Source organism: Pleurodeles waltl, chromosome 10 (genome assembly GCF_031143425.1).
Source record: "Pleurodeles waltl isolate 20211129_DDA chromosome 10, aPleWal1.hap1.20221129, whole genome shotgun sequence".
Lineage (NCBI taxonomy): Eukaryota > Metazoa > Chordata > Amphibia > Caudata > Salamandridae > Pleurodeles > Pleurodeles waltl.
In genome coordinates, this window is record NC_090449.1 from 1,040,560,217 (window position 1) to 1,040,573,235 (window position 13,019).

The 13,019-nt window shown below is 40.6% G+C and overlaps 1 protein-coding gene across 3 annotated transcripts in view; it reads left to right on the forward strand.

The window, feature by feature from the left end:
• The window catches only part of SLC4A7 (solute carrier family 4 member 7), a 305,235-nt gene that overhangs the window by 166,793 nt on the left and 125,423 nt on the right, over positions 1 to 13,019 (forward strand). For all 3 annotated transcript variants that reach the window (XM_069212019.1, XM_069212017.1, XM_069212018.1), the window contains 2 exons: positions 91 to 197; positions 5,881 to 6,055. In XM_069212019.1, coding sequence (XP_069068120.1) covers positions 91 to 197; positions 5,881 to 6,055 — 282 coding nt within the window. The remainder of the gene's footprint in view (positions 1 to 90; positions 198 to 5,880; positions 6,056 to 13,019) is intronic.

Genomic DNA, 13,019 nt, shown 5'->3' on the forward strand with positions numbered 1-13,019 from the left:
CCCTAAGTAGTTTCTCTTGAGCCTAGTATTTAATAGTGATGTTAGTGTTGCACAATATCTTGATGATCAGTTTTCTCTTCTTCCGTATAGGAAAAGAGGAAAACACCTATGTTTCCTAATGGTTCACCCCCAATGGGCGAGGCGGTCAAAGAGGAGGAGGCCCACCACATAGGGCCCGAGCTACAGAGGAGTGGAAGGTGTGTTGGTAAACTGATTATTGAATGTGTACAGGCTTGCAGTGTTTCTTAAATGTTTGCGCTTTTAGTTAGATGCAGATTTAACAATTCATCATGCAACTTCTATGAATAGAACTACATATCTTTTGTAGCTTTATGCTGATTGTCGATGGGGCCCGTGCAGGACAAAGGGAAGTCCTTAGTGGATACTGACCATGATGACCCAGCATCTTTAAAACAGCAGCACTATTGAAATAACCAGTTTTGGGGCTTTTTACTCCTGCATATCTTTAAGGGCCTAGAGTAGAGCTTATGCTTTGGACTTTGTATGGTTCATGTGGAGTGAGCTGCTGAACCACTGTTTACAATGTAAATGTGCTGATCCTTCTTCGTTCTCCTAGGATAGGTAAGATAAGACCTGACCATTGCTAGAAACTGTGTAAATGTTGGAGTCTCATTACCCTGTGTGGACCTATGCGGCCTGGCTTTATAAACATTAGAAATCAAAATGTTTACAAAAAAAAAATGTAAGTTGCTGTTGGCAACTAATCACTGCATTTTTTTTTTTTAATGCATTTTAATAGCACACTTAAAGAACCTCACAGTAAAAATACAAAACAAATTGTTACTTTCATCTTCAAACCCATCCTTTCCTTGATACCCTGGTAGTTGTCACTTCTTTCAGAATTTTCACTTTAATACTTTGGTTCTGAGTTTGAGGGTCTAGAAGTGGGTATTACTAAGTGTTGTCACTATAGGCCGACACTATATTTCACTATCTCTTCAGTGTCTTGGTAATCATTTCTTTTGCTGATTTGCTATTGACAGTTTTGACGAATAAAACCAAAGCTCTCCAACTGGCCTCACAGAAGTCCCCTGACTCTCGGTGAAGTGGGATTTCTGGGTTCCTTTCCCTACTCGGCTACAGATGAGGCGGAATTTGAGGATTTTATTGCCTTTCGATGAAGCCATTCCATTTGCTTCCTCTAATTCTCATTGTACCTGTCCTCCTCCTACTTGTACAACACTACTCTAAAAGAGGCTAAACTTAATTGCAAAAAGTTGTAGCGTGTATGGCGTAGGCTTTTCCCTTATGTTAAGCGCTGGGACTAGTAACCGCTAACACACTGTTTGAACTAAATATTTTGTAGACAAATTTACCTTTTAAAGATCTTTCATAATGCTCGCACTTTCATCTCCTGGTTGTATGGCCTCAACTTTGGTTCTGTCACAAGGACTTTGTAGTAAACTATTTCTGTGTTCAATATCTTCACTCTAGAACTAAGGGTCAAACCCTCTTTTTTTTTTTTTGTTAAAGATTTTGAACCTCCTATTTGTAATTCATTCGCCACTGCCCAATTGATATTTAGGGTATCCTGTTTGAACCTGTCCTCTTCATTCAGGGTGTTAGTAACAGATCTCTTGCCACCGGCTGTCCCTCCAACTTGGGAACGTGCATTTGTTGTTCCCTTACTTAAAAAAAAAAAAAAAAAAAGCAGACCCTGTTATGCGGAATTTTCACCGGCTCTGTTATGTTTTCCATTCACTGTCTTAGAAAAAAAGCAGTCGGCAAGCAGCTTATCCTTTTTTTTGTAGTTTATCTATATTTTTGACTGACCAATCTGGTTTCAGGCCTTCTCATAGCATGGAGACCCCTCCGGTCTTTGTGCTAAATGACTTCTGAATGCAGGCCAACCAGGGCATATTCAACACAGTGTGTTAAGAATAACGCATGTCTCCTCGTTGAACCATATACATTTTAACCTTTATGTTCCTCCTGTGGTGGAACTTATTTGCTCGGCCAGCCTTAATTTTGTGTTGCAGGTGACATCCATATTTGGCTCTTAACTCTCTTGCCTCACAGTGCTTTGTTTTCCATTACTGTATGCATAAGGTAGTTCATAGGATTAGCAAAATATCTTTAAGACTAATCACAGATAAAACAGATCTTCATCTTTCCTGGGAAGAACAGGCCTAGGACTTTACCAGCTGGCCTTTGGCCTGCCTGGTTTACTCCCCTGCCTGCGCCTGTGACTGCTGTGCGTAATCTGGGTGTGGCTGTTATGGTTGATCAGGATATCTCTCTTATATACCGCAGGTTGGCAAACTAACGTTCTTCTGCTTCCACCTGTTGAATCATTTGCAAAAGATTCTTCCTTATTTGCACAGTTGGTCCACCTCTTGGTAATTCAGTCCACTTTACTTAATATACTTGGTTTGAATTCTGCTGCTCCTTATGGGCTCAACTTTATACCTTATACTGAGACTTCAATCCATTCAAAATTCAGCTGTTTCGCACTTGGTGCGTCTCTTCCTCAGCTACAATGTACCTTGCGTACAGGATTATTTTCAAGTCTGTGTATTAATTTTAAAGCTTTCCATCATCTAGGTCCAGCTTATTCGAGGTGGAAATTGATCCTTTGTGCACGTGGTTGCCTGCCGAGGTTTTCAAATGTGTTTGTTACCAGTGTCGAAGTTCCGCCGTTCCCCAGTCTGATGGGAGGTTTTTTAACGGTATTGGCCATTCCACATTGAAACTGGCTCCCAGCCTGACTTAGGATTTGTGACCAGTTATTTCCTTTTAGAGTATCTCTTATGACCTGGCTTTTAAATGCAAAAATGTAATTTTCTCCTGCTGCAGTTCTTTAATGCCAGGACCCTTTCCAGGTTAGTGCATGCTGCGCGGTTCACTCCTGCAGTATACATATTGAACTAAATAGCCTGTAGGCGCTACAAGAGAACTCTTAGTGGTCCCGGGGATCCATGGAAATAATAAAAAAAAAATAAAAAAAAAAGTATAAATTCTATTGCTTTTTTTTTTTTTAGTATAGGGATAATAGCCGATGGCTATTTCAATGATACTGAGAAGGGGATTGGTCACTTTCTATGCATGGAGCCCTTTCAATTGTATAGTAACACAATGAATTAATATCTGTTGCATCCATCGATGTTAATGGCATTGAAAAGAGTATGTGAGCTAATGTCGCCGTAACTGGGTATATGTGTATTTTTTTATTTTTTTACCCCAAGCATTGGCACTGGAATCAGAAAAAATAAGGCCTTGGATGGACCTAGTTCAGAGAGATTCAAACTTGATTGGCTCATCACACATTACGTGTCTTTATATAGAGCATTCATCAAAAGACTTCTTTGTCTAGAAGAAAAAGCATAGCCGTCTTTGGTGCCCAATTGCTCGCATTATGCATGGAGATGTAAATTGCTTTTTCATTGCAGTTTCGAGGCATACTTTTTAAAGGATTTGGAGCTGTAGACGACTCGCAGCAGGATGTATTTTGTTTTAGTAGTTTACAGACCTTATTTAGAGTTTTTCAAACATGGTACTCTGTCAGCAACATGGCAGATGTTCCACCCACTGTATTAAATGTGCATTATAGTCAGTAACATTCAAAATATGACAGACAAGAAATGCACCCCTTGTTTACAGGGAACCCTATCCTCCAAATAAGGCCCCCAAATCCTTAATGGTATAAACGTTGTTAGTTTCCTATTGCACAACCTCTTGTTAAACCATAGCAAGAGAGATATCTGGGCTTTACAGGTAAACCCTAACATTTCACTAGTGCTGCTGCTTTAATTTGTACCTTTTAAAAATCAAAGTTGTTTTAGAAGGGAAAGAACTGCCATGCATGCTTAATGTTTTACCGACATCCAGTCTATTTTTTAATAGCGTATGCTGTTTAAACATAACATTGTAGTAATTTTGCTTATGCCTGCTTTCCATTCTCATGTTGAACTAACACCAGTTAGTGGGACACTGGACAAAGTTTCTTAAAAAGCTGTTAAATCTTACTTACTGATGTAGCATCACATCTAGATTTCTGGTGACAGCTGATGGCCAAAACCATTTTCTTGTCACATATCCACCTAGGATAGACTAGTTTGCTTCCTATTATGCCTTCGTTTCTCCATTTAGGACCCTGCTGGGCTGCTATTGTGACACACGTCCACATATACGGTTTAGTAGAGGTAGCTTCTTTGCAGTTATGTTTGGGGAATTTACTTAATAGGCAATGCACATTTTAATAATTTTAGCACCATTTGTTGAATCTGCATGAAAGCGTAATTTGTTTTAGTTTGATCTCTGGGAGATTGCATGGATTGATTGGTAGCACAACAGTTCAAAGCATTTGTCCCAAAACCAAGGTGTCTGTGAATCTGCATGTTAATTATTTTGATGGAAGCATTTAACAAACAAGTTGAACGAAACGCCACCAAATCTTGTACGCAGTTGTCCCCATCTGTGTACTTCCAGCTTGCTGAAAATCTTGTCCGTAGCTTTTCTGTAGTTTTAAAAACAAGGTATGTGTAACTAGGTGAAACAAACATTTCAAGCATTTTGGATGTCCCTAGACAATAGAGGCTGACTGGCTATTGAGAGCCAAGCTTAATCTGTCATGTTTGAAGTTGGCAAAAAAAATAGAATGCACGTGCCCTTTGCTATAAAACACTAAATACCCAGTACAGGTTGAAACCTGATGCAGGATTAGCTTAGAGGATATCTGTAGTTAAGTCCAGAGGGGTTTAAAGGCCCCCACAGCGTGTGAATGGACGGCCAAAATCGGAATACGTCCGTTATGGAAAGCAGATAATTATAAGCAAAGCTTACATTGAAACATTAAGTACCTTTTTAAATTGGGTGAGTTGTGGTCATCACTTTTGGAGTTACAACCACAATGGACCACATTACCTCCCAGTATCAAATATTGTATATGATTTATTAGGGGTCAGCTGTATGTGACATGCACATGTTTAATGTTCCCTCTGGGCATGTCCAGGCTTTGAGGTGACCCTTGAGCATGTACTGTTGAGGGAGAGTAAATGAGCAAGTCTTTAGAGACTGCTACCCTAGCCTCATACTTGAGCTATTCATTCTTTGTGCCTTTCACGTTGAGAGCCTTGTCAGAACCCCATTTTTCATATAGTTCCTAAAGCATGAAGTGTGTAGTGCTCCACCTGTGCGAAATCCATGTATTTGAACTCTAACTTGAGTTCAGCCGCACACCACCAGGAAGTAAAAATCCAGTGCTATAAATGCAAAGTTTCTAGAGCTAAGTTCTATCAGAGTTACCAGAAATGCTTACTTAGACCACAAAGATACATAATGGGTTTTACTTTGTAATTATGTTGCAGAGAGATTCTCTTAGCTCACCTTTCTTACTCAATGCCTGTCTCTGCATTCCAGTTAGATGAGAACATGGATAGTCTTGCACAATTCATTGTACCTTCTCCCTGAATGCTCCCCTAACAGAGGTGATATGCAGGATACACAAGGCTATGGGTGAATGCTTAGGAAGGATACATGTTGTTGGATGAATATCTGCCTTGTACGATTTAACAGCTTTTTAAGAAGCAGTTTCCGGTTCCACCACACCTAGGTCCTGTTCATTAGGCTTGCTTGTGTTGCCTGAGTCACAACCGTGATAACTCTTTGCCTTCATTACTTTGAGGACTGGAATTTAAGATGTGATTTAAACATTGTCAACGTGTCACTGCGAGCGAATTGCACCTAATTGTTTTAGTTTAATGTCATGCTTTATTTTAAAATGTTTTATTATGAATGTTAAAATATTGCTGTGATGTGTCTATTGTGTAATTCGTTGGAAGTTTTGTGAAGGAGTTAATTGTGTACAGAATGTGGGCTCCTACAGTGTACAGTTTGACGAGTCTCATCTCACCTATCTAGGCTTTTTGGTGGTTTGATCCTTGACATCAAAAGGAAAGCACCTTTTTTCTTGAGTGACTTCAAGGATGCATTAAGCCTGCAGTGCCTGGCCTCGATACTTTTCCTGTACTGTGCCTGTATGTCTCCTGTAATCACTTTTGGAGGGCTCCTGGGAGAAGCAACACAAGGCAGAATAGTGAGTACAAAGAAGAGACCGGTAGTGGCCAGGATTTTAGAGCTTCACAGGCAAGTGCCTGATTTTTGTCTCATTCTTGTATTTCTAAAGAGTTTACCCCGTAGAATTGGATTAATCCCCCTTCCCCCCCCTCCCCACCTAAGACATCTGCTGTGGAAAAGTCATGGTGGGAGAACAAGTGAACAGGAGAAGATGCACAGTCCAGGTAAACCGAACAGGTCTTTCCCATGTCCGAGGGAATTTGGGTGTTTAAAAAGTGACCGTCCCCTGAGGCCTGCCAACGGTAAGGTTAATTGGTGATTGTACAGAGTTTAACAACCATGAGTCTAGCAGGTCTTGGGGGACAATTGTTAAGTTTTGGACAAATTATGAAATTCAGGTTGCAAAAGACAATCAAAGGGCATACAGTAGTGCTGTTGACCAGGTGTGGTTATCTGGGCCTTGAATCAGAATGTAATTTTTACTAACATAGCTGCAGGAGACAAATTTTAACACTGTGAAGCATTGTGTTATGTGCTGCTACAGAGCTATTCAGAGTGCAGCTAAATTTATTTGAACATTTGCAGCTGCTTGTAAATCAAAGATAGCTTTCTTGGCAAAAATGTATGATCTCCAAAACCCTTAAAATGCCTTGATGTAAACTTCAGCATTCCTGTCTCTGCTGTTTCAGCTAGAGGGGCAGACAGCCCATTTAATGGTATGTGCCAACTGAAAGGCTAAAGATTGAATTGGCATGGCGGTGAATACCTAAATCAATTTGCTATCAATTCGATCTGGCACCTTTTCCATACTATTGCATTCTGAGCTCCACACTACAATTTTACTTGATTGTGCCTGAATTTGTTTAATTGTATAATATGTAAATTCTATAATAATATTAAAACAGTCTGTATTGCTTGTTTGCTTCTATTAAATCTCAAAATGTGATGTGTAACCTGTATCAGTACATGCTCTCTCCTATAGCCTTAAACAGGTGTATTAAGAAGTGGAGTTCTTGACTTCAACAAATTATAAATCCTAAATTTACCTGCGTTGCACAGCGTGGATCGTTCTGAGGTTCTATTTTTCCACTTTTGGCTGTGTCTTTTACTAAATGTTTACCAGTTGCTACAGACTAGTCTTTACAATCGTTTTTTTCACGTTTTACTTTCGTATGGTGAATAGCAGCAGGTTTTTTAAATAAACTAATTTATACTTCCAAGTGAAACTATATTCCGCTGTCCCAACATTTCTAATTGATGATGTGCTGTTGATAATGAACCAAGACAAACAAATTAACTTGCCATGTTAATCTTTAGTATAAAAATAATCAGCTTGTTTATTTGCCAATAAAGTGAAATACAGGCTTTTAAAATTATAATTAAAAATCCCAAGACTGTATAAAAATACTACAACTGTTAGAGATTCTCTCAAGATCTCAGTTGAGGAAAAGAAGATGCGTTAGGAATATTACACTAAAATGCTTTACAGATGGTTATTGGATGTCCTTACTGCTTTAGTTCATTTGTAGTTAAAGTAAATTCAAACTTTATATAGTAATTTTAAATTCTTGAGTTTTCTCATAGGTCTGTATATTGGATTGAGTTAACTGATGCATGTAGTATTTAGAGGTGCCTTTTAGGACTGTTTGTTTTCCTTGTTCCAGTAATTTTCTTTGTTCCAGTAAAGCTTTTTAGCTAAAATAAGTGTCTGACAGAGACTGCTGTTTAAGGAAAATAAAATGCACAAGTAGAGACTGATTGAGGCTTTATAAGGTCCTCCAGGTCAGTGAAAGAGTTTAACCCCATAACTGGCACATTTGAATTCCAAAAACCTTTTGTGAATGCAATAAATAAAGGATAAAATAACATTTTGAAATGGGTGACCAATTTAGAAATAAGAATGATATAGATGCTTTTGATCCTCCTCTGGCTGGGCCTTTCTAGACTTGTGCTCCAAAAAGTGACGCAGCCTGGATTATGTCATTGATTCAACTGGTGCAGTTCACCATCGGACAGGAAAATATCAGCATTTTTTGCAGCGGTCATTATTCAGAGCATTTTTATTCCAGCTCTTCCAGGAATCGTATATAGTTACATTCAAGGCCTGAAAAGATGACAACTGCAAACGAAATCAAATGCATCAGACTTAAAAACAAAACAAACAAACAAAAAAACAAAATGGTTTCAGTTAGACACTGAAGCCACCTTCACGTTTCCTATCTGTACATCCATTAAGCAAGGATACACAGTTGTCTTGGATACGGAGGTATTGAATGCATTTCTTGCCAGGGTGACTGTTTTTAGGGTATTGTCACTCTTTCAGTGGAAATACCAGCCTGAAAACTGTTTCCAGTAGATGATAAAAAGTAGCCTGATTAAAAGTGAACTTCATGGGTTATTATGCACCAGAAAGAAGTATAGCAGATATTTGCCTTACTTGAGACAGTAGATGTCTTACTGCTCAAGCTTTGGTCATATTTATGCGTGGATAATCTTACAGGACCAGCCACCCACGGAAATCCATTCCAAACCCAGAAAATACCCATGCACAGTTACAATCTACTTAACTGTCCACCTATTGAAGCTGGGCGAAGGTACCAGTATGGCATATAAGGAGACTGTTGGTGCTCCAGTCCGTTAGTAGTACTAGAGCACTGCAGTACTCGTGTACGGGGCACCAAATGCCTGCACATGTTCTCCCTATGAATAGCCAGTGCATCAGAGTAAATGGTGTGGTGCATCATAAGCATTATGGAACAAGAGTCAATTTCCGCCAGCGTCACAAGAAGCTTAATCAGTGGAGTAAGAAAACAAGTTAGCAGTAAAGAACAAAACTTGTAAGGACAGTCTTGGATGGCTGGAAGTGATGGGAAAGACCACAGTTACACGTTTTTGACAATGCTGAAACTAAGAATTTGTGACTAGATTTTCCAGTGCACTGTTATATACTTTAATTGCAGCCTCTTTCAGTCTGTATAGATGTTGGTGGTGATCATGAACCCAAGACTGATTTGGGTGAAGGTTTTGGGCCTGGTAACAGCAATGCCAGTTTCAGCTGTATGCCGGACTCTCTTGGTGACAATACACATATTCCATAGTTATTATTTATTTAGTACTTGAACATCACAATATTTATACCTGAGGGTCTACAGAGACTGATTATCAGTAGGGGAGCAAGCCAAAAAGTCTCAAGGAAGACAATCTTAATAGATTGCTTAGTTTTGGAAACTGTGTCCAGTAGGAAATTGAGGAAATGATTTCCAGAGCGTCTTGAGCACTAAATGATCTTTCCGTCAAAGTGCTTAGGAAGATGATTTTGGGTGGCTGGCCGAAGTCTTCTAGTCGCTTGGTTTAGCATTAGCCGATTGGGGAGCTAGGATAAAGACTGGTCTTAAAGCCAAAACCTATGGTCTTAAATTCTGCGCTAGGTTTGTTAGGCAGCAAATTAAGACTTCAGAGCTAAAGTTATGCGGTGAATATCTAATCGGCAATTTCAAGGGGTGTGTGGTTTTGCCCAGGCAGTGATTCTGTTCTCTGTCCTGAATGAAATCCTGCCAGCTATCTTTGGAACCTGGGTTGGCCAGGCAGGATTCAGTTCATTGTGACATTTATGGACTTCAGCCTGTCAGTCGTCACTCCTCCACAGAAGATAACTTCCAGTAGTCAAACGGTGGACCATTTTTTAAAACCTCATGATCTTCTTGGCCTTAATAGCCCAGAGGTTTTTGGTGCTACATACGTCTTATAGAGAGTCGTCCCGATTCTAAGCTCCACATGCTCCTTGCAGCTTGAATCCTGCCCAAGCTCCCAAGACTCTGTTTCTCTCCTAATGATAGTGGGTGGCCCCTCCGGCTGTTCTGTCGATTCCTCAAGTACAGGTAGTGTTCAATGCAGAGGAATTTTGCGCCCTCTGAAACAGAATAGATTCTACATGTTTCTAAAGAAAAGAGAATTCTGAAGGCAATATTCCTAGCACTGAACACCTTCATTCCTGTGGTGAAAACCCAAGGGGTGTCTAGACATTCAACACAATGACTGTACCTGAGAAAGCAAGGTGGCACCCATTGCCAACATCTCGCAACTGGTGTGTAGGAGTGAGCGATTGAACATGGAATGTTACTGCTATTCTCCCACGCTGATATAGGGATAGACAGTACTGAAATGCACTCAATATATATGAGCCTAAAAAATAAGATTAGTGCAAGTTGGGTACATGGCTTTGTAAAGACAAAGTGTTTGATTAAATAAATAAAATACAGGAAAATTATGTGGAGTATTTTATAAATTATTTTAAGTCAATTTGACACCTAGTCTGTAGTTTGCTGTCATTGACAAAACCGAGATTATTCTTGGGGTCTGTAATTGCATGCAGCTTGTTAAAAAATATATATTTTTTTTTTTTAAAGAAACCTCAGTTTAAGAAGTCTGACTGCTAGGTTTATTGTAGCGAAGATTAATATTTCCGGAACATCTAAGTGATTTGGGAGTTAAGGCCGATACTTGCAAAACCTAGCTCACCCCTTGGAGGCTGTCCAAAGCGGCTTGTGGTGTCATCCTTCACAGCTCATAACACTGGCCGATTGAACTGGTAGAACTATTGCATTTGTTTCCTCTGACCAGAAGCCGTACGCTATTGGGATGAAGGTCTGGCTTTAAAAGGATTGAAGCATAAACCCTTTGTGAGCTGCTGTCCCTGAGACACATGAACTTACCTCACACTGAAGACTGCTTTCTTGTTGGCTGAAATATTAGGCAGGTGGATAAATGAGCGCAGTGGGCCTCAAACCGTGCGTTGTCTTCCTTCGGCAAAAGATGGTTCTGGTGGTTCACTGCTTCTGGGACACCTGTGTGTTTACTCTGGGCTGCAGATGGTGCCTTCTTTTTCTCACCTACCATTCCTGTTGCTTCTGACCACATTGATAAAGGAAGAAAAGCCAGAACATACAAGCAGGATAAAGTTATATTTATGTTGACTTAGTTACTCCTGGCTTGTAAGCACCTTTCCATTATCAACTCCTGTCTGCCTCCCTAATGAGCCGTAATGCACTCCTTGCCGCCTTAGTTCAGTAGGTTGAGAAAGGGTGTGCCATGCTGCACTGGCAGAACCATGCCTGTGTTGTGCCACAATACATGCTTTAAATAACATTTTGAAGCTGTTTCTGGCCAGGCCATCAGCTGTTGGAGATATCCACATGAAATAATCTATGGCAGGTGTGTTGCATTGCTGTAGGAGGACCTCTTTAATGCTTTGTTGTCGGCTGTGCAGCTCCAGGCCCATTACCTGAAAAATACACCTGAGTAGGTTTAGTGGTGTTTATATTGCATCAGTTAAAATAAGGTTATTTGAAAGTAGCACACTGGGGTAAAATGCAGGCATCCGTTTTAAATACATTCCACTTTGTTCTGGTCATATGCACCCACTTAATGCTCCAGGGCAGTTCATGTTTGTTGAAACAATTTATTTTGTTCTTTACAATAAAGTGAGGCACGCATTTTCTTGGTTCTGGATGTATGTTTTTGCTGCGGGAAGTGCCCTGTTAGTTTATAACACTTACTGTCGGACAGTTCAGGCAAGTGTCTGGATGCTTAGGTCTCTTGGGTCCTCCTGATTGCTGTTAGGGAAGGGGCAACTCCTCTCTAGCCATGATGCCACGCAGCACAGGTTAGCATACGTGAAAAGTGACAATTGCTCTTCAAAGGACCTCAGTAAGAAAAAAAAGAAAAAAAAGGGTAAACAAACCTCCTTGGCCATCTTGTCCGTGTTGATTGAAGACTAAGGTTGGCACTGGAGAGATTACCAAGAGCCTGATTTAGAACTCTTCAAATGGGTACTCCTTCACAACGGTGACCAATATCCCATCTGCCGAAATCTAGATCCCATATAATATAATGCGATTTATATCTCGACGGATGCGACATCCGTCACCGGTGTGATGGAGTAACCCTTCTGCCAAGTTCTAAATCAGGCCTCTGTATGCATCTTATGACAACAGGGGAAAAGAGTGCAGCGGTGTTATCCAGAAGAAAGTATGGTAGTAAAAAAACTATAAAAAAAACTATAAGACAAAAAATAAGAGAACAAATGCATTGCACCCTACACTTAGAAATGCCTTTATTTTTATATGTTCAGTGGCATGTGTAGCTGCAGATACACAAGCTGTGCATTATCCTGCCATCTAGTCTTGGGCTCGGAGTGTTACAAGTTGTTTTTCTTTGAAGAAGTCTTTTCGAGTCATGAGACCGAGTGACTCCTCCCTTTCGGCTCCTTTGCACATGGGCGTCGACTCCATCTTAGATTGTTTTCTTTCCGCCATCGGGTTCGGACGTGTTCCTCTTCGCTCCGTATTTCGATTCGGGAAAGTTAGCTAAATTATTGAAAATTCGACGGTATTGTTATCGTTCGGTACCGGGTTAGTGTTATTGTATCGCACCGACAGCAAGAGTACTCCGGCAGCCCATCGGGGCTTCCGTTCTTCACTGAGGCCTGGTCGGCCGACTAATGAACCGGACCCCCTTCCGCTTCTGTTCTAAGTGTCATTCAAAGTATCCTTATACAGACCAGCACCTGGTTTGTAATCTGTGTTTATCACCTGAACACAGGGAGGATACTTGCGAGGCTTGTCGAGCATTTCGATTTAAAAAAAAAAAAAAAAAACCCTAAGAGATTGACGAGCAAGAAGACTGCAAATGGCTTCGACACAGAGAGCTGCTCGACGTCGGAGGAAAAAAGAATCTCCATCCAGGGATCGGACTCACGAAACCGAAAGTGAGCGAACCTAGACGGTGCAGCGAACAGTGAGTAAACCTGCCCCGTCCAAAACTCACACAAAGATTTTTAAGGCCAAGGGGACGCCACCGCCAACAGGCCATGACTTAACCCATCAAAAAGAAGGTGACCAAACATCGGCACCGAAAAAGGCCAGGGATTTGCCAAAGACTTCCGACTCTGGTCGAGATTCCAGCACTGAACGAGCTCGACACCG